The 20,947-nt window shown below is 44.5% G+C and overlaps 3 protein-coding genes across 21 annotated transcripts in view; 1 reads left to right on the top strand and 2 right to left on the bottom strand.

Moving 5' to 3' along the window:
• PHF20 (PHD finger protein 20) overlaps positions 1 to 10,684 on the top strand; it is a 71,769-nt gene extending 61,085 nt beyond the window's left edge. For all 19 annotated transcript variants that reach the window (XM_071455499.1, XM_071455490.1, XM_071455492.1 and 16 more), the window contains 4 exons: positions 1,413 to 1,608; positions 4,036 to 4,435; positions 6,270 to 6,453; positions 8,032 to 10,684. In XM_071455499.1, coding sequence (XP_071311600.1) covers positions 1,413 to 1,608; positions 4,036 to 4,435; positions 6,270 to 6,453; positions 8,032 to 8,174 — 923 coding nt within the window. In that variant the 3' untranslated portion in view covers positions 8,175 to 10,684. The remainder of the gene's footprint in view (positions 1 to 1,412; positions 1,609 to 4,035; positions 4,436 to 6,269; positions 6,454 to 8,031) is intronic.
• Positions 1,538 to 17,598, bottom strand: SLA2 (Src like adaptor 2). Its single transcript, XM_071455434.1, is given in 5 exon segments — positions 1,538 to 1,656; positions 14,219 to 16,211; positions 16,306 to 16,432; positions 16,602 to 16,831; positions 17,549 to 17,598. Coding segments are annotated over 4 exon segments (558 nt in total). The 3' UTR covers positions 1,538 to 1,656; positions 14,219 to 16,060.
• Positions 17,466 to 20,947, bottom strand: part of NDRG3 (NDRG family member 3) — a 59,173-nt gene continuing 55,691 nt past the window's right edge. The window contains exon 16 of the mRNA XM_071455508.1: positions 17,466 to 19,007. Coding sequence (XP_071311609.1) covers positions 18,829 to 19,007 — 179 coding nt within the window. The 3' untranslated portion in view covers positions 17,466 to 18,828. The remainder of the gene's footprint in view (positions 19,008 to 20,947) is intronic.

The raw sequence follows: 20,947 nt of genomic DNA, 5'->3' as shown, positions 1-20,947 counted from the left end.
TAACTGCTGTTTTACTCAGATCTTTTTGAATCGGTTAGGATTTTTAAGAGATTCGTTAACATTTACCCTTGCTTAAACATGATCAAGATGATTATGTAGCACAATTGCTTGTGGGCATAGTCTGGTGTCTCCTCTTCAGGTTATATACTTCAAAAGGGAGCTCTTTTTATCTCAGGGTGCACATCACCTCAGTTGTTCAGGTGACCATGAAGTTCTCAAAGTCACTGTTTTACTCTTGTGGACTGAACTGTACTTTGTCTCAGATGTCAGCTTCTCTAATGCAGAAATTAATGAGGGAGGGCCAATGCAGGTGGCCAGGAGCGTCTCTAATGTGGTTCTGACCATACAAAAAATTCTGCTTGCCTTCCTGCTTGATACAGTGTATCTGCCTTGGACGATTGAGCTGATACATCTTTCAAAATTCGTTTTTACCCTATCATGATTTCTGATGCCACCTAATACCCGTTCTATGTAGTGCTAGCCTCAGTCTCACTCTGCTGCCTAGTAACTCCCTTTTTCTTTTTTTTTTAGCTTCTCCTCTAGTCAATTGTAACCTGCTTATATTGGAGACCTTTTTGCAATTATGGTTCCCAGTCTGTGTTCCAGTTTTATCTCTGGTTTTGTGGGCTTGCTGCCTGAGCTGTACGTAGGCAGTGACTGATGTGGTTGTTTCTCTGGTAGCTGAGCTGTCCACTGAGAATATCTGTAGTAAATGTACATTTGTACAGGATGTGGGGGAGCTTTTGTTAGGTATTTAATGTGAAGGGTTTTTGTGTATGTTTGCAATTTAGTAAGCACCTTTCCTTGTAATACCATTTGTTTAGCAGTTTAAGTTACTTCTATTGATACATCTTTCACATTCAGCACTGTTTCATTTCAGCTGTTGCTGATATTCAATATCAAGAGATAATATTGATATCTCTTAAGATAGAATTATCATTATTAATAGCTTTACTTAGGCAAGTTTTCTATCAGAACCTTAGCCTTGATTCCTTCAAAATCTATTTTTGCACAACCTAGTACATGTTGATGTTAAAAACAAGATCACTGGGAAGCTGATTGTCTTTTTTTGCATTTTACTGTCTGCAGAGAGCTGCAGTCAGACTGTAACTTCTGTCATAACCATGCTTAGACTAGACAGTGTGATACTCTGCTAAAAATACACCTTTCTCAACCTCATCTGTAACTGTCTGTTGTGGATGTCCTCTGGTGGAAGTTGGTGTCAGAATGTGTTTACAGCTGGGCAGGGGTTTTTGGCTTCCTACTTTACAAGTTCTTAATTTCTTCATTGGTCTGCTTTTACAGGTTCTGTTGATAAGAACAAATAAGCTGTTGCAGTACCTAGAGATAATCAGAATTACTACCACCAATGTCAACATTTCATTTTAACTCACTCATTACTGTCACTTCAGGTCAGAGGTCCAGCTTAAAGTACTGGTATGAAAAGGAGTGGTTAAGTAATGGTCACATGCATGGCTTAGCGTTTTTGGAAGAAAATTACTCCCACCAGAATGCCAAGAAGATAGTGGCCACTCACCAGCTGCTTGGTGATGTACAGCGAGTGATCGAAGTCCTGCACGGGCTGCAGCTGAAGATGAGCATATTACAGTAAGCAGCATTTAAGTATCCGCCGGCATGTTCTCATCAGGAATTAACCTGCAAGTGTAAAAATCACCAGAAATTCAGGCTTGCGTTTGGGCTGTGTGGATTTAAAACATAGTTTGAATTGCTGAAGTGATCTTGGGAAAGGACTTGGCTATTTGAAAACTGTTTAAGTGGGATGAGTGTAAATGGACAATGTGTATAGAAAGGGTCAAACTAATAAAACTAATGACAGTTTTTCCTAAATCACCCAAATGGATTTTAAGTAAGAACAGGATAGACTTATAACCCATGGCGCCATTTTTGCAGCACTTGCTTTCTCCATTCCAGGAAATCTGGTCATAGCCTCTCCAAGAGGAATCAGATCTTTTTATTTGGTACAGTATCTTGTTTTGGTGCAGTGGGAGGGTGGTCGCACTCTCAGCAACCTGCAGTACTTCATTTCTGAAAGGTTATTTCAGCTATATCTACAGAAAATAACAATTATTTACATAAAAGATTTTTTTCTATCAGTTCAACTTTTTTGTGTATCTTCCTATTTAAAGTCAACCTTGAATTCTGATGACTGAAAAAAAAATTAACTCAAATCTAGGAGTTGTAAATTTATTGAATTCCATAATTGTAATTTATTAGTTGATAATTTGCACAGCAGCAACTGTTTGGCAAACAAAGTGATTTTGCCATTTTTTAGACCCTTCCCCTAAATCTGTGGTAATGCAGGAGGCCCACTGACATGGAATAATGCTTAAAGCAAGACGGGAGCCATTTTAACATAGGGATTTGCTTTTCCATTATGGGATCCTTTTATTTAGATCTGTAAGTAATCTCTTTCCTTTTGGAGACTGAAACAAATACTTTAAGGCTACTCCTTGGGCCTTTTTTTAAGAGCAACATTTGAGTTTCAGGCAAGATTTACAGAGTACTGAGGTAAGGAGCACTGGCTGTATATGTGATGGTTGCTGCAGGTTTTGTTCTTTTTCTCTCCCATGCTGAAGTCAGTATGATGGCCTGGCTTAATTAAAGGTGAGGTGCGGTCCTGTTTGGATCATCTGGTTAAAAGTTTCAGCTGCTGTTTTCTTTATCATGATATAAATTAGAAGGGATTTGAATAATTGCTGAATTTGAATAATTATTATATTGTTGATGCAGATCAGCAATATAGAGAAGATGATTTCATAGGTGCCTGAAATTATTAGGAATTGCTCAGTGTTTCAGAGAGGTTTCTCAGTGTTTCAGGGAAGTGGCAAAGGACACAAGGTGACCCCAGGAGTGCCATGGGAGGGTGAGCCTTCAGCAGGCAGGAGTTAAAAGGTTATTCAAGTATTAGCATTTGAATTTTCATCCTTTGGTAACTGGTGCATCATTTTTCAGAAAAGTTTTATGTCTTTTGTAAAATTATCCCTTGCTCTGTTCTGAGCAAAATACAGTTTCTTTAGGTGTAGCAGATGAGTGGAGCTCGAGCAGAAAGCTTTGGTAAATGAACACCTGGCTTTCACTTTTCCAGGCATGCCTTCAGGATGATTCACCAGGGAGCTCTATCCTTGCTGTGCCATCACTGAAGTCAAAGATGCTTCTATGAAATAGTCTGAGCACATCCTTGGCAGCCGTACTCACTTTGGTTTCCTCTGAGAGACACTGAAGAAACCTGAGCTGCTGCAGGATGGATTAGAAAGCAGTTAATACCAAAGTCAGCTGGTCATGTTTTGTTCAATGGTTTGTTGAACAGCTAGAAAAGCTGGATCAGCTGAATAGAATAAGTCTGTCCACCTTTGCAAGGAAGCAGAGAGGGAGGCTTGAGGGCAGCCCCCCCTTTCTGTGCAGCCCAATGCAGCAGGGGCTTTAGAGCCAGGATTTGCTCTGCTGTGTTCCTGCAGCCTGTGGCGAATGAGCTGCCAGCCCTTTGAATATAGCAGAGTATTGTGCTTTGCTCTCCTTTTACTGCTGTTTTGATGCTTTACACAAGGAAGAACATGGGTTACAATGCTCACTCAGAATCTTTTGTTTGTTATATCTGTAATAATCTGATACCTATAGTTGTCCCTTCTGCTGAAATAAATAATGTATTAGTCAATTTGAAGACAATTAAAATAAGAATTTTTCTAAGAACAGATGAAGGGAACTCTGGCCACTCTGGGATACCACTACAGTTGCAATGTTGTGTACCAAACCTTTACTAAAAATATCCCTGTTAAAATTAATTTCTGCTGCTAATAAATTGCAAATATTGAAGCAAAATGTTCCATGAAGGGCCAGCATTGGTGAGAAGTCGTATGTGTATATTTGCAGCTTATTCTTCAAGTTTTTTCTTAATCCAAACCTTGGCGCTTTTTTTTTCCCTTAATTATTCTTACTTAACTTCTTTATGCAAGAGGATAGTTTGCTTAGTCACTTTGGCATTTAAATTGGATGGTTTACTTTTTTATGTTTGAACAGAAATAAAGAACACCCTGACTTAAAGCTTTGGTGTCATCCATGGAAGCACATCACGGTGGATGAAAAAATCCATACAAAACACATCATTCACTTTGAGGAAAACTGTTGCAAAGAGGAGACAGCAAGTTATAGAACTTGGAATGGGACAGTTGAGAAACCCTCAACAATTCCTTCTGTGGAGGAATCTTACATTACGAGTGAACACTGTTACCAGAAGCCTCGGGCCTACTACCCTGCCATAGAGCAGAGGCTGGTTGTGGAAACAAGAGGTTCAGCCATGGATGACGGAGTAAACAGAATAAGGGAAAATGGGGATGATACCTTCTCAGAGAGGTTTGGCTGGAATCTGGACCAAGAAATATGCAAGATGGAAAATGAATCTAAACACAATTACTCTAAGGTATTTTTATTAAAATAGCCTTCTCTAGCAAAGAGCATGTGTTTTCCTCACAACCTGCGAACTTCAGCCTTTTTAAATACTTTTTGGTCTGTTTGTGTTTATTTTTTTGTTAGACTGTTAAATTTAAGTTGCCAGTAACAACTAAAATGATAAATATGATCAACTCCTTCATTTTATATTATAATTTGAAACTCTAGGTTGACTTCTGGACCTCAAGTTGTTTGAAGAGTGTGGACCATGTATTATGATCCACTGGTAGCTCATTGCTGCTTACTTTTGTGTACTTTTAAATGAAACATAAACACTAGCAGAGAGAGAACAGGCCAAGCATGTATGGTATTACCAAATACACTCATAAGCTAGCTTCTAACTATGTCCATCTTGTTTCCATGTTCTTTCTAATAGCTAAATTAATTTTGGGTTCTTCAGGCAGCATTTCAAGATTGAAAAAAAAAAAGGTATCAGCCTGAAGTGGTTTTTTTTGTATTTTGTTTTTTGGGTTTTTTTTTAAGACTGATCACCATGGAATCGTCCTGTATCTTCTTCCTACTGTTGCCCTTCAGGTTTAGCTTTTCAATGCTTGGTTCTCATTGTCATCTCTGTCAGCCTAGTAGAGGCCTTTCTGCTCTCCAGTGTAAAAATTTTGCTTCTATTAGTACCAATTCCTATGAAATGTGGGATGAGAAATATTGAAAACCCTCTGGGAAATGAGTGAAGCCCCTCTGCTCTGGAGCCAGGCTAGGGGAGCTGTGGGTGTTCACCTAGAGAAGGATCCAGGAGACCTGAGAGCCTCTTCCAGTGCCTAAAGGGCTCCTGGAGAACTGGACTTGGGACAAGGGATGGAGGGACAACACAAGAGGGAATGGCCTTAAGATGAAGGAGTTTAGATTTTAGATGGGATATTAGGAAGAACTTTTTCCCTGTGAGGGTGGTGAGCCCCTGGCACAAGTTGTCCAGAGAAGCTGTGGCCCCTGGATTCCTGGAAGTGTCCAACGCCAGGTTGGATGGGGCTTGGAGCAAGTTGAGGTAGTGGAAGGTTTTGGAACTTCTTTTGGAACCTCTTCCAACTACAGTACAATTTTATGATTCCATTAAATACTGAGCTCCCTTTTTTAGATTAAAGGTTAGGATAGCTCTTATTTCATCCATATGTAAGTTGTAATTTGCTACTTTTAACTTCTCTGTCAGTCTGTTGAGACTGTGTTTTGTTTCTTAGAAAGGGAAATATTTTAGTTCTTCAATCTTAAAAAGCCTTTTTTCTAAAGGATCATATTTCAGCAGAAGGATGAGAAAAGTAGGGGAGTAGAATGAGCACTGCTGATGTTGTAGTCAAGTTTTGTAAGGAGTGGTAATGCTTGTTTGGAGATGGTTGAGCAAAAGTTTTAGTAGAATTTTGATTAGATTCCTTAAGGAAAAATCCCTTTTCACTCCTGAATTGTTTGCTCTTTAGTTGATTTAGTTGATAATTGTAAGGTGTATTGTATTGTATTGTCAGGTTCTAGGAACAGCTTCAGCATTCTCTGAGATGCACAGATTAAGTGCAGGATCTTCCAGATGAACAGTGGCAGGGAGATAACATACACATGTGTAGTAATCTTCAGAAAACCAGATGTTTGTAAAGTACAAGTAGTTTCTAGCAAAATACCCATAAAAATATGTTTATATTGAGATCTTCTTGCCCAAACCACGTTAGTGTCTGTTTATGGTCTGTGTCTCTATCACTCACTGGCCTATGATGAGTTCGGCAATTATAGAGGACTGGGAGGACTCAAGCAGTTTGGCTCCCCAATTCTCTTTCACTGTAACAAATATTTAATGTGTGTATTTCTGCTAGGTGAGAGAGTCTGTCTCTAAGAAAGTCTCTCCAGAGGAAGCTATTGAAATGAAATTGCTGGAAAAAGACAAAGAAGGAGTAGTGAACTCACAGCTGCAGTGGCAGCTCAATCTTTTAGCTCATGTGGAATCTTTGCAAGATGAAGTCATACACAGAATGGATTTCATTGAGAAGGAGCTAGATGGTAAGTAGTGTTATTCTAGTTTAAAACAATTTTTTTAACTGACCTACCTGTTCAAAACATATTAACCAGAATTTTACTTCTTCAGACCTACAAAGAGATTAATGTTCCATTATCACATTTTCTAAATAGAAAATAGAAAGGCTGCTGATGTGGGGGGTGGATTTTAAAATAAAGACCAGAATTTCACAGAAGTTCTAGTTAGGTCATCTCTAAATAGTTGCATCAGATGTTGTACTGGAACATCTTTGTGTCTTTTTGGGTTTAGTTTTTTGTCATTTTCCAAAACTCTTCTGTGTGTCTGCATTTCTCTGTTCTTCGGGGACTTGCTGGCTATGTTAGCCCGTTCTGAGTAGCCTCTTCAGTGCACAAGGCTCTTGTCCTTTCCTGTCTCTTCCAAATTCTTCATCTAAATATATTTTAAGATTTTCATAGTAACGGAAAACTTATAAATCCTTTGTTCAATTCAATGTGTTGCATTGAATGATTCGGGATAGTTCTTCTTTACATTGTTAAGTCTGACCATTGGTTGTGTAGTGGTTATAACAGTAGCTTTACTTGCAGGGGAATCCAACTTCTGCCCAAGTAAGAGCCCTGTCTTTGTAAGTAAGGTACTGAAAAGTTGGACAGCTAAGGGGCTATGTCAGGTAAAGAAGATCAGTCAGGGCTGTGCTGCCTAAAAAGCTCTGGTTCCAAAAAGTTGGACTTCTTGTACCTGCTGCTGAGCAGAGGTCTGTGCAGTGTGTTGCTGCTTTGAGCAGGAACTTTCTTACTCCAAGGTGGGATGTGTCAGTAACGAGTGATGCTGCTGGTTCTGCAGCAGGTGCTGCCATAAGTGAAATTTACCTGTTGATCTGGTTGGTGGCAAGGCTGCTCTTGGTAGAGGTATTTATTCTGTCTTCGAGGTTTCAGTCTCCATCTGCAGTACTATCAACATCCCCAGAACTCATCATAGTCTAACCTGACCACCGTCCTTGTGAGCATGTTACATTGTCACTTGATCTGTCTTCTGACGGAGGCGGGGGGGGGGGGGGGGGGGGGGTGTGTGTGTTTCTTGTTTCCCACAGAGAAGCTTTTTAAAGGAGAAGTTTATTTTCTTTATGGAGCACTCTGCTGCTTTGCGCTTTTGATCTTCATCCCCATTTTGTGTTACCCAGTTCTGTCTTGGTCAGTTGTGTTCTGTATTAATGACAAATCTCTTTCATTCTGATAGTCCCATTTTTGATGGTATAAACTCCCTAAACTCCCTGTACCACAGTTTATTTGCCTGAAATTGACACAGATCAGAAGAAGTTTAGCATGAGGTTTCACAATGTCTGGTCCAGAGTTTTCCTTTCCTGCTTTTTCTTAGGAGCAGCAGCTTCTACCTCCATCCCCATGTGAATTATTTGGTAATGTATCAAAAGTTACTTGCAGAGATTGGTGTGAGGTGTTCAGTTCTATGATTCTCAAATAACTGTTAAAAATATTGCCCACTGCCTTCTCAAGATTTACAAAATATTTAAGGAATTCTTGTTTTGTGACTTCAGATGAGCTGTTTGCTGAGAACTGCAGTAGTGATGGATTTTGTTTTCTTTGCAGTTCTGGAGAGTTGGCTGGATTACACAGGAGAGCTGCAACCCCCAGAACCACTGGCTCGACTGCCCCAGCTCAAACATTGCATAAAGCAGCTGATAACGGACTTGGGCAAAGTGCAGCAGATCGCACTGTGCTGCTCCACGTGAGCCTGGAGAGCTCTGGGCTGGGACTGCCTGCAAAGCTGCAGTATCTATCTGATGGGAGCACATCTGAATCTGTAAATTAAACTAGCATGATGCTTGCATGGGATGCAGATTGACTTCAGACACTTGTGAAGAAGTATTGTTCAAAGAAGAGCAAAAAGGTTATTTCAGGTCTATTAGACAATTATAATGCTGTGGAAGAGGTCATACTCTTGTCTCCTGTTGCCAGTTGGTTGATAAGTTAGACTAAAATTTTCACTCCCTACAAGTTGTTCATCAAAATGGTAGACTTCATCATTAAATTGACTAAAAATTGTGCCACTGAAAAACAGAGTTCTAAGAGCCAAAAAAGTTTGGTTGACGGGGGTTGTAAATAACTTTGTGTAGTTTAAGTGACTCATGTCATGTTTTATTTCTTCTGGTTTATGCATACTAGCACTCAGTATTTAATCATTAGGAGATGTTATAACAGTTTCAGACTTAGTAAGTATGAATGTCCAGCTCTTGACTATAAGTGTTATGTGGAGGTTTTCAAGTAACAGTGGCCTGACCCACACTTCTGTTACAGTAAATAATGTAGCAGGAGGTCACAGGTGGATTGCACTTGTTTTCCATATTTATCCTCTCACTGTCACATGACCTGGTACTGCCCATGAAGGTGGTGTTTGTGTGTATTCTTGAGCTCTTTGATCCGGCCATCCTGTGCCTCCTGCAGCAGTTGCTGGGGGATCCCCTCGTTGCAGTAGTATGGAATGCAGCCAGGAAAGGACTGGAGCCACGCTCTGAGTTCAGACTGCAGCATGGTCTGTCGTGGATGTGATATATTTTCTACCCATTTGTTAATAATTGCCATTCCGGTTATATTTGGAAATCTAGATTTTTTTTTTTTTTCAATACTCTGGATGTGTTCATTGTAAAGACTTGCTATGAATGTGTGGTTTTGGGAATCAGTTTTTGTGTAAATAAAGCCTCGAGATCTATGCATGAGGTGCTGTCCTTGCAGACAGTGAGTGGGTTATTATCTTAAATACTCTGTGTTCACAAAGTCCCTTTTTATACCTTAAGTTTTAATTTTCAGTTTATATTTACTTTGTGATGTATGTGACAAGGCTGCTGATTTTCAGTCAAGTTGTACAGAACCTTTGGAACGTTGTGAGCATTTGAGAGGTTCAGAGTCTTTCAGCTGCAGCTCACCGCTCCTGAAATAATGGCTGTAACTTCAGTTTTCCTTCGCAGACATTGCTAAGTTCAGTTCCCTATGGAACACAGTGAGCTGGTTTTGCAGTGAGAGGGTGTCCTTAAAAAGCTGGATTTGTTACCCTTATTTTATTGTATGCAGTGGTACTACCAAAGGGTAACATTCAAACAGAGTTGTAATGGAAAGGCCCATACCTGTACAAATTACTAATTTGGAATATATATCTGTAATGTTTTTATTCTGCAAAGAATAATGAAAACTTGAAATATCCGGTATTATTGTAGGAGCTACAGTCTCTACATGGTGAATATTTTATTTCCTTCAGAAAACAAAGTAATTAGGCTGCTCTAGGTAGTAACTAAGACTTTTATGCCAAGATTCAGTTCAGGCAATAATTTGTCTCACAGTTTTATAGTACTGTGTTGGTATATAGTGAATACAACGTACATACAGCAGAAAAACAAACTTTCTTTTCTGTAACACAATTGGAATAAAGCTTACATTGTATTTTAAGGATCACTTGGCTCTCTGAAGATGAGACCAGTGCTTATACTTTGGCTCGTTCCTGTCAGGTACCTGAGCTCATGTAGCTCAGAACAGCATCAGAGGAGCCTCCCAGGCAGCTGGTGATTTTCAGGTGACATAGACCAGAAAAGGCGTTCCCTGGTTACAGTCTGTAAAGCAGGACACGCTGTGTGGGAACAGCTTGGTTGTGCTCCCAGTCTGAGGGCATTCAAGCACTCAGTCCCTGAGCTGGCTTCTTGCTCCAAAGGGGGATTTTCTTCTCAAGCAATGGCTTTTGTGTGCTCATTGTGTATTTTTACTTGTCAGTTTATTTTTGCTCAGGGCAGTATTGGAGGTTTGGAAGAAAAAGCATTTCCCATGGGTAGATCAAGTTGCAGACCCTGGAGACTTCAGTAGTGCTGGGGAAGCCCTTGCAGATAAAGACTGAAAATATTTATTTAAAATAGAGTAGTATTTCTCGTATTCAGGGAAGATTCTTCATTGTGCTCTGCCTGGATTTATTTCTGTCCCTTTTTTTGCAAGTTTCCTCATTGTTATTTTTAGTCTGGACCAGCTGTTCAGACTGACAGGTCACTTTTTGGTTTCTTTAAATCACTGGTAAGTGAATGCAACGTGGAGCCTTGGTGAACTGAGCAAACATTGCACTGTGGGTACACACGTGTTTGTTGATGCACTATTAGAACCAAGGGGCTGTACATAGAATTTTGTTTTGGAGCAATATTTGCAAAACTTGAAGACTTCTGTATCTTGGTGTTTGAAATAAATAAAAAATAGGTTTTTGTTGTTTAAATTCTTAGTAAAGTCTTTGTTTCAATTAATGATAACTCAAATAATTTTGGAATTTTTTCCTTCGCATTGCTTTGAAATGCAAGTACTGTAGTTTGTCAGGTATATATATCTCTTTACTGTAGCTAAAGTCTGGAGATTACTATTTTCCAGAACTATGTTATATAAATATCCTTAATAGTGTATTGGATATTGTTTAATGAGGAGCTCATACATTTTGTTCCCAAATCCTAATATATGTAGTATATTAGTACCAATATATATAATATATTAGTACCTAGTATGTGTGATCTGACCCTAATTTTTGTTCTGTTTGGAAGAGCAGCCTGTCAGGGGCAGCCGCAGCAGCTCAGAGGAAACACAGCATTAGCGATGGTATGAAGCAAGGAGCTCTGGATGCAGTTGAACAATCCATATAGAGAAAATGCATGGGAAGAGGAGGAAGGAAACTGGGGAGGGCTGGAGAAGCCCAGGGTGCCTGAAGGCAGGGGCAGGCATTGATGTACCTTCAGCTTCCATCTCTTCCCTCTCAGTTTCCCCAGTGGGAGCAAAGCAGATGTATTCCCTTGTCATACCAAATTTTGCTTTCTAACTTCATTCTCAAAAAAAAAAAAAAAAATTAAAGGATTCTTGTGAAACTGGATTTTAAGGCTGGAGGGTGCATCGCTGCTGGAGCCTAGTGTGTGAAGCCTGGAGAGACCTAAGCCACTGACAGCAGATCTCACTGTGTCTCACTGCACTGTGTCATGATGCAGGTCTTTGATGATCATTTAAATGTCAAAATCGGGTTTGAAGTTGTGGTCTGGATTTGAAATAATTCAATGGGATGTGTGCTGTAGCTTGTCATGTTTTGATGTGCCCTCTGATTTATTTACCTGTGTGATAGGAAGGTTTCTGTAGATGCAAACTCAGAGAAGGAGGCAGCTCTCAGTCAACAGTGGGATTTCATGTGGGTAGAGTTGCCATATTCTCGATGTTATTTGACCAAAACATCATCTGTTGACCATTGTCCAGCCCATGGGTCATGTTCATGCCCATTATGATGGCCAGTGCACCATCCTTGCTGTTGCTGCCTGCTGTTCCGTCCACCTGTGGGAGTGCTTGTGGGTGGTCCTTGCGCTGATTTCCCAGTGGGGTTCTGGTGCACTTCAGGCCATTGCAGTTGTTCAGTACTGTTTCACAGCTTTGTGCTAACCCTTCTGGTTGCACAGCAGTTCTTGTGAAGGTAAAAAACTGTATACAGTTTTTTAGCTGTCTCGTCTGGGTAATACCTGCTGTGAGTAACCCCAAACAACGTCCTGTTGAAACAGTTCAACAGTAAATACCACTTTTTTTTTTCCTTTTACAACATAGAAGCAGACAGAAAACACTGAGAACAAACCAGCAAAACTGGGATTCATCCTGTCCTGCTGTGGAGTTTTCCTGCTGGCGGTGCTTGTGTGCTGTTGGGGTGTTTGAAAGGAGAGGCTGAAGGGGCCACGGAGTGTTGCAGTGCTCCATACCCAATTCTGAGGGGCTGCATGGGCTTGGGAGTGGATGCTGTGAGTACCTTCAGGGCTTCCAGACTGGTGACTTGGTGAGTAAGTCATGGAGCTTGATACAGACATGACAAAGGACATCAGGGAAGGACCAGCTCCTCAACAGGTGGTTTCTGTGCCCTTGGGTTGAGGGTTGGGTGGATGCTGCTCTGAGGCCGGGCTCTAGGCACAGCCATGTCCTTTGCACAGAGGCTCTGAGCTGATGAAGACACTTTGCCTACTTTGCAGCTCCTCGAAATCCCTTTGATCCCAGCAAATGCTGCTGCAGGGAAAGATGCTAAGCTCCAACTATCAAGACTCATCAAAGGCCGACTGGGTGGTGAGATTTTCACCTTTTCATCCCTCCGTCCCTCCCTCCCTCCCTCCCTCCCTCCCTTTCCTTTTCTCTTTCCCTTTATACATATCCTTGGGTGATATTTTTGTAGTTTTATGTTGTTGGAAATGATGTAACTTTTACAATTTTCGAAGTAACTTCAGTCATGTGTTTGTTTGCCTTTGCCAAAGGGGAAGGGAGGGGTTGGGGCGGTGTGGAATTGAAGTTTCTCTCCAAAAGACTCTACTCACTGAGGGTTTGAATTTCACTCAGTGAGGCCTGACAGGCTTCACATCAACAAAAATCAACATCTACAGGTTGGGAGTAGCAAGAAGATACAGAGAAGATAAACAGACATTAACAAATATGCCCTCGTTAGGCTGGAGTCATCTGATCTGGAAAAAGATTGATTAGAGAACCAAAGAATGAGGACTAAATTAGCATCAAAGGTGAAGAGATCCAATAGGAGATCAAGTGCTGAGATTTGTATAATGTAGAACCCAATGAATGAGAATTTATTTGGGTTTTAAATGTATAAATATGTGAAAAGTCTAGCAAAGAACTAGGTGAGCTGGAATGATTTCTACTGCACATCCTGTCTGGAATAAAGTAGTGCCTGATTCTCTAACACTTGAAAGACGGTACTCGAGAGTTTCTTCTATTCCTGCAGTTAGAATGACAACTTTGCAATGCTTTCATATTGTTATATTACTATAGATAATAATCAAAACAGCTACATACTTGCTTTCCTTTGCAGCCAAATTGTTCAAAAATAAACCCTGTGTACATGTATTTATATACATTGAGCATTTCAGTATTGTTTCACTCTAATCCACCCCAAGGGATCTATTAACAAGAATCTGGGTTACTCCCATCTCCTGGGACAAGTTTTTAACACTTGTCACTCCAGAGGGAGTGGTGACACAGCTCTTGGGGAGGTCTGTGCTGCCCACAGCGTGGCTGATCTGGCTTAAGTGGCCACGAGTCACAATTGCAAGGTAGCCTGAACCCTGTGAGGATCCTGGGCACTTGGAACACCACTGGGGAAGACCTGCTGTGTCTTCACAGCTGCCCACGCTGGAGTGGCTGGGATAACTGGTGGGCCCTCCCCTGCCCTAGCACTTGTGGTCTTGCTGGAGCTTGTTCTGTCACTTCAGAGCCTTCAGTGTCCCTGTCCTGCACTTCCTGGGAGGGTAGCCCCACGGTCATCATTCTTGCTCTGCTCTCCTCTTGCTGGCAGAGCACTGCTGCTCTTGGGAGCTGTTGGACCCACTCTGTGCTTCAGCTGTCTGTTAAAATCTGCTTCGTGCCCGTGGTGTGCAGAGGCTGCAGCATTCAGCCCTAACAGGCAGGGAATGGGCCTTGCAGTGCCCTGGAAAGACATTTCCCAGCATGAGTGGCACGTGCCCAGGGCAAGGAGATTTTCAGGATAGGAAAGTTGGAGGGCTCAGAGGCTGCTGGCAATGGAGAAGGATTTGAAAAGCCTTTACAACCACATCTGTCCCATTTTACCTGGCTCCAGGTTACAAATGGCAGAGCACCAGGCTCTTGACTGTGGTCTTTTGTGTAAATGCATCCAACAACCTGGGTGCAGATTGGTGATGGAGGGAGGAACCCAAGAGCCACGTTGGTTCACACAACATGGGTCAATAGCAAATATAAACCATGCGAAACTCCTCTGAGTTACCTTGGATCCCCAAGCATGACAACAGCAGGACCAAGTCTGGGACAAACCCCAGCCTGTTCTGTGCTGAGGCCACCTGGGCTGGAGGCTGGGGCTGAGCAGGTCTGTAAAGCTCTGGGTGGAGAAGAAAACAAGAAAATTATGGTAGGTTTCAAGATTGAGCTCATCAGACAGGAAAATGAGGAAGGGATGTCCAAGCAGGACACCTGCAGCTTTTGGGTTAAGGGGCAGGTCTTGCTGCACCGGCCTAAAGGTGCAGAGAGGGAAGGAAGAGAGGGACTGTGCCAAGAAGCAAAATTGCTTTTGCACCACCTCTAGCCACAGAGGAAGCTCCAGCTTTGCTAATAAGAGCCTGTTGAAAGCAGAGGCTCGTAAGTGTGGCTGCTCTGAGGCCTTTCTGCTGCGTTCAGGCCCCTCAGCCCTGCAGTGTAGCTGGGATCGGGGCTCTACCTGAGTATTTGCATTCTACTTCTTTGAATAATCTATTCCTGGCACGGACCCATTTCTTTCCCCATTGTTCCTAGAACAGCAGTTGTTCATGTTAAATTACACATTGAAACCTATTGGGCTCATGAATTTGCCTGAAGAGAGTTGTCTGAGGACCAGCACCGCCCGTGGCTGCCTGCTCACTCCAGCTGGGGCCAAGGGCTATGGGAAGAGCAAATCGCCTCAGGCTGTGGCAGTGAAATTGGCCCCATGGGCAAGTCCCAATAAAGTTCACTTCAGCTGTGAACTTTAAAGGTGCCTTTTAATTTATAACAGATGGTTATTGCTGCATGTCCAGCAGGATCCTGTTTTATGGAATTTACAATCTATGTGTTAAAAGATCTAAAAAAATAGGGCACAGTCAGGGGCTGGTTTCCCCCTGGCTGCTGGTCCCACCAAGCAGAGTGGTGAGTTATGGGGGTGAAAGCACTCTGATGGTCCACAGCTGCTGCCTACAGGCCTGCACAGACACCCATGCCCCTAAAACAGTTGTGCTTAAACTTGGAAGGTCCGATAGGCGCGGGCTGTTCCTCCACCTGGGCCAGGATTTGGTTTATTGAACATTTCTATCCTCTCTCTGCTGCTGTGGGAATACAGATGCCAGGGGCCCCATTGCAGCCTGTAGGGCACGCAGGGCTCCTTCTCTGTGCAGCCTCTGCCTCCTTCCCCCTTGGGTGCTGGTTGAGGTTCATGCATCCTGTTGGTGCTCATGCATCCTGTCCCAAAGTGTCCTGTGAAGGAAAGACAGGCCCTCAGGCAGCTGCCTCCTTCAGCATCGCTGCCTGCCTGGCTCTGCACTGGTCTTGGCTGTCCCACATTCTGGTCAATGGGCCCCAGCACGAACAAGAGACTCTGGCTGAAAGTAGGAGAAGGCTGAGCTGGTGCATGGGTGTCCACCACAGAGCTGTGGCCAAGTGGGGACCCTGTCCTCAGCTCTCCTTCACTATGTGAGAAACGATCCTCACTTTAAAAATTTCAAAAGGTTTATTAAACCTTAACAAAAATTACAACAAAGTACTGCATCAGGAAAGATTTCAGTGTTGGGAGTCTCCATAACTAGCTCATCTACAAAATGAATGCTCTGCCTTTTATATCCTTAGCTCCTCCCAAAGTTTTGTCAGTCAAGTCCATCTCTGCTGTCCATTGGTGAAGATTACTTTCTTACATCTTGACTGGAGGCCAGGTGTTGTCATGTTGCACTGCTTGGTAACAAGCCCTCCCAAATGCCCTCACTACCGAGGCTATTACAAGGGGGAGGGGAAAGAGGGGAAAATATGTCCTATGGGAGGACATATTATAGTAACATCACTATACATTCACATAGTATCTGTCTCTTAACTGTGAGACCTAACTATTACATTACTCATCTATAACAACCACCTTTCCTGTGGGGTCTGGCTTGGGGGTGTCAGAGTCTGAGAGAATCAGGTAAGAGCTGATGGCTTCCCTCAGGCCGTGGCTGATGGGAGACTCCTCTGGTGGGGATGTGGTCTCCAAGAAGAGGAGGGAGCTGCTTGAGAATAGAAAGGGCAGTCCGCAGGCAGCCCACAGCCCCTTGAGGGTCAGGTGCGGGGAGGCCCGGCCCCTGTCCCAGCTCCCCTCACCTCTCAATCTTGTTCCAGTGGAGTGATGGCTTCCTGAGGACATTGAGTGCTGTGAGGGCTGGGGCTGCTCTTGGCCCTTCCATGGGGCAGGGCTCGCAGACAGGGCAGCAGAGCCCCTAGCTAAACTCTGGGCAGGGAGCCAACAGCATCAACAGGGTACAGCCCTGCCCCCCAGGCTGGGCACACCTGGGCAGGGGAGGGACCAGCTGCCACTTTTTCCCCCTCCCTCCTTTCAGGGCATGGGGGCATCTCCCCACACACTGCTCAGGGTGCTGGGGGGGGTGGTGGGGCATTACCAGAGTAGTGGTCCACCAAGTTGTGCAGGCTGGAGAAGGTGAGCCAGGATGAGATGCAGAGCCACCCATTATCCAGCTGGTGGATGTGATAGCGAGTCACTATGGCCCAGGCAGAGCACTTGCCACACAGCACCGACAGGGAATAGCAGCCTGGCAGGCACAGGGCAAAGGGCACTTGGCTGGGCTGTCCCAGGACCCTGTCCTGCTCAGGCCCCGCTGCCTGATGCACTCTTTAACTCTCACACACTACAGGGATTCAACCATCCTACAGAAGTGGCAGCCATCACCTTTCTCCCCATGGGCCTTGTGGCTGCAAGCACCCCTGTGCCAGCCCCATGCCATGAGCACCTTCAGAACACTGTAGGCGATAGGGAATGGCTGGGACATCAGGTGGCGTTGGTGCCACCAGCCACCTGCACAGTGGCACCTGGCAGAATCTCCTCACAGGGTGTGATGGGGCTCTGTTTCTTTTTGTGGGCTGAGTCTTGTCACTCCTATGAGTAACCCAAAGCTGCAGGAACCTGATCGTGGTTTGCTCTTTTGAGGCCCCACGGCAGGGGCTCAGCACAGACTGGGGAGCAGCAACAGCTGGAAGCAGCCCTGTAGCCTGTGCTGCTGCAAACCTGTTGTTGTTTCCATTCTGGATGTTTCTAGTTGCATTTTGGCAGAGGCCAGCTCTCCAATGCCCTTGGACAGCCTTCTGCCAGGGGCCACAGGGCTGCCAACCACATTATTCTGGTGCAGAGGTGCCCAGTCCTCCCCCTGCCCTGGGGATGAGTTTGCTGTACACAGCAGGAGACACTCAAGCTGCCAAACCCCCAGGGGTGCAGCTCGTGCCAAGAGAAACACCAAGAGTACATAGTGTAACAATGAAACTCAGTTATAGCTTTATTCAATAACCGGTACAAAGTCCCCCTCAGGCAGAGCCTCACAGTCCCATTCCCTACCTGAAATGGAGCAGAACATGAGCATGACCCTGGGAGGAGTTGGCTCCCATTGGGTCAGGGCTGCTCAGCAGTGAGGAAAGGTTTTGCTTATCAATTGAGACTTGCAGCAGCCTGACCACTCATCCCTTTTTTCCCATTAACACCACACCTTGGCAGCAGGCATCCTTGGTAGCAGGCATCCTTGGTGACCCAGCCAGGTGTAAAAAGGTAGCACAGCTGTGAATTCCACAAAGACAATAACTGCTATCTGCACAGTGGTGTTCACTGCTCGCCCTTCTGACACGACTCACAGGAATGTGTGACTTCTGGCTGCCATACTCACTTGGTGTTTCCTGCCCCCATATAACTGCACCCTGTGCAGATCCTGCCAGGGGCAGTGGGACACAGAGATGGCAGTGCGGGAGATTCTGGGATCTCCACCTGGCAAGAGGCACTGCTTCCCATTTCACAACCTGCTCAATATTAAATATTCACCCGTGCCAGGGGAGAACAGCAACCATGTGTCACTGCATCCTGCCCTTCTGCTGGGTCTGCAGAGGGTTGCAGAAGTGGTCTAGAGCCAGGGCTGCTGGAGTTTAATCCCTTGTACTGGGTTAATAGTGCACCTTGTTAGTGTAATTTACTAGTTAATTGCTTTGTTTTTTCAGGAGGCTCAGGTAAGAAATCACTCTGCTCCTTCTTAACACACATACACAGGTAAGACCAAAACAGTATTCCTGACCATTTGTTAGTCTCAGGCAGCATGGCATGTGAAACAGCTGTGGGGACAGACAGATCTTCCAATGGGTTCTGTGTCCCAGGTACAGCTCCACACGGCATTGCCTGCTCCAGTGCCTGGAGTGCCACATCCTCATGGTCTTACCTTCTCACGTCCCACCAATGACATACCAACTGCATCACAAGGGCCCTTTAGCAGAAGCACAACTAGAAAGCAATTCTAAACCTCACAAAGCCACAGAAATTATATTTAAATGAAGAGGGGAGACAACGGCTGTCATCTGGATTGATACACAGCACAGACAGGAGATGGCATCAGCATGTACAGTAATGGGATTTACTAAGACTGTGGAATGTCAATGAGTTTTAAAGAGACTCTGATGCCAAGGGGATACAGAAAAGATCAAAGTAATGTCACATACAGACTACCAAGGAGGTGGCTGCTTGGATGGGCATGCACAGGTTAGAGAGAACAGTTAATGCCATGTTGGATGAAATGCTAAATTCTGAGTGGGTTCAGTGGGGTGAGTGGAGCTGTCTGAATCCAGAAGAGGGGCTCCTGCCTAACAGGATACTTCCATGGTTTGAGGTGCAGCCTGGAGGTCGATTCCTTCTGGGGTTCCAGCACTCCCTTCCCCATGGGTGCTGGCATGAGACCGGCTGCGGCTGCTCTCACCAGAGCCCACGCTGGAGGAGGAGTGGCTACGGGAACGCATCAACCGGGTCATGCTGGCTGCTGGCACTGCAAGAGAGAACAAACGTGGGACTCAGACAAGGAGGCAGCTCCTGGAGCCAAGACACAGTCACTCAGGTATGTGTCACTGGGTAAGCACAGAAAGAGCTGTACCCTTCAGAAGTAAACTCACTCTTCACTGCCAAAATTAAGTCTCTGCATGTCTAAAGCAAGATGTTTAAGGCCCAATTTCAAAAGGTCCAAGGTGAGAAAATGCCAGCAGTGTAACTGATCCTCTGCAAGTGCAGCCACGGCCAGTGTCTGTGCAAACCAAGGCAGCTGTGGCATGGATGACCTTTTGAAAGTTAGTCTCATCACTCTAGAAAACCACAGAGCTGAAGTCATGCAACAATCAACAAAATACAAATGAAAGGTGGAAACCCATAGCACACATGGTACAATGATCAGCCCACCCACAGCAGGACATGCTGAGACAGAGCAAAGCACCCGGAGAACAATTCCACTCAGCACACAGACCAGGGCCGAGGTGGATGCACGGCTGGAGGTACCTGACTCAGTGCTTAGGTGGCTGAGCTGCACATAAGGGACTGGAAACAACATGAGACAAGGAAAGGGATGAATACAGGAAAGAACCCATTAGTTGCGGTGTGTGACTAGTGGCTGCACTACTCCTGGGACCCCCAGCTACCTTTCCTTCCATTCCCAGCTTGTACACTGCACTGAAAGCTCCCAGGATTTGTAAGAACAGCTGCTAATAAGCATCTCAGGGAGATGCCAAGCTCACATAAAAACCCTAAAGCTGAAAATCGCACTGTACCTGGTGACAGCAACTCCCCACTGCACACCCCACACCTGCTCAACAGAAATATGGTTTCCCCGGGGTATACTGTGTAACTCCAGATATGGGACAGAAATTCATGTCTTTGGGATGAGAGATTCCTGCTGCAAGTCTCCTTCAAGGCTGTTACCTTCCACCTGCAGAGTCAGCAGAAGTACATCCAGCTGCTTCAGCTCATGTATAGAAGGCACAGGAACAGCTGTTGGAGAACTGGTTTCTCTATTTCTAGCAGTGCCGAGCTGTGTTTTGCTTCTACCTTGTTCTCCCCAAGAGAACTGACCACACTCCAGAGTGTCCCACAGTCTTGCCCATGAAAGCTGGGAAAAATATTCTGGGACCAGCTACTAATTCTGCAAGGAGAAAATTGGCCTGTCCTTCTCCAGTGCTGCATGTCCTATTGACAAGAGAGCTGATCCCACCAAAGTGCTGCTGAAGTGCTGCTCCCCCTTGCTCTGAAAACAGCAGTTGCTATCTTTACTAACTCCAGGAATACAACAGACATGAACATTGAAACACTCTCAGTGAGGCTGAGGGACCCTCCTCACACAGCATCTTCCTCTGCAGGATCAGGTTCCTTTGGCCAACATTAGAGAACATGACTGTCCTACATGTGTGTGTTACCTGCAGAGCCTTCAGGAAAAGGACAGGTTCTGCTAAGCCTGACCATGATCTGGCAAAGCTGTGAGGAGACCCCTGCAAGTGTCCCAGCTCTTATGGTGGCCATGCTCAGTGGTCAGGCAGTCACATAAACCAACTCCTTCCCTAACTCCAGCTTTTGAAGGCTTGTCATCCACAAAAGGGAACTCCTGACCCCAGTAGGCGAGAAAGAGCTGCTCTAGTGCGCTGAGAAGCCCTTCTCCTGATGTTCCTGAGTAGTAAAGCCTTTCTTAGAGATAAAGAAGTAAAGAAGCCCTTCTCCTCTGATTCCTCAGGAACACCAAGGGCAGGGAGCTGAGCAGCTGTTAGTCTGTCACACTCAGGTGACAATATCTTCTGCCTCCAAGCATGGTGAGGAAGCTACAGGGCAGGACATGCACTGGTGCAAAGCACAGCTCTCTCTGGGCTCCCTGGGTGCCTCAGAAGTCACCCAGAAACCTGTTCTGCCATTAGAGGGATTTATTGTGGAGCATTGCTTAACCCTGGTGAGTCT

This window comes from Agelaius tricolor, unplaced genomic scaffold (genome assembly GCF_023055355.1).
Source record: "Agelaius tricolor isolate 1412-34295 unplaced genomic scaffold, bAgeTri1.0.p SCAF_49, whole genome shotgun sequence".
Lineage (NCBI taxonomy): Eukaryota > Metazoa > Chordata > Aves > Passeriformes > Icteridae > Agelaius > Agelaius tricolor.
Note: the sequence above shows the minus strand (reverse complement) of the source record. Positions and strands in the feature narration are given on the sequence as shown.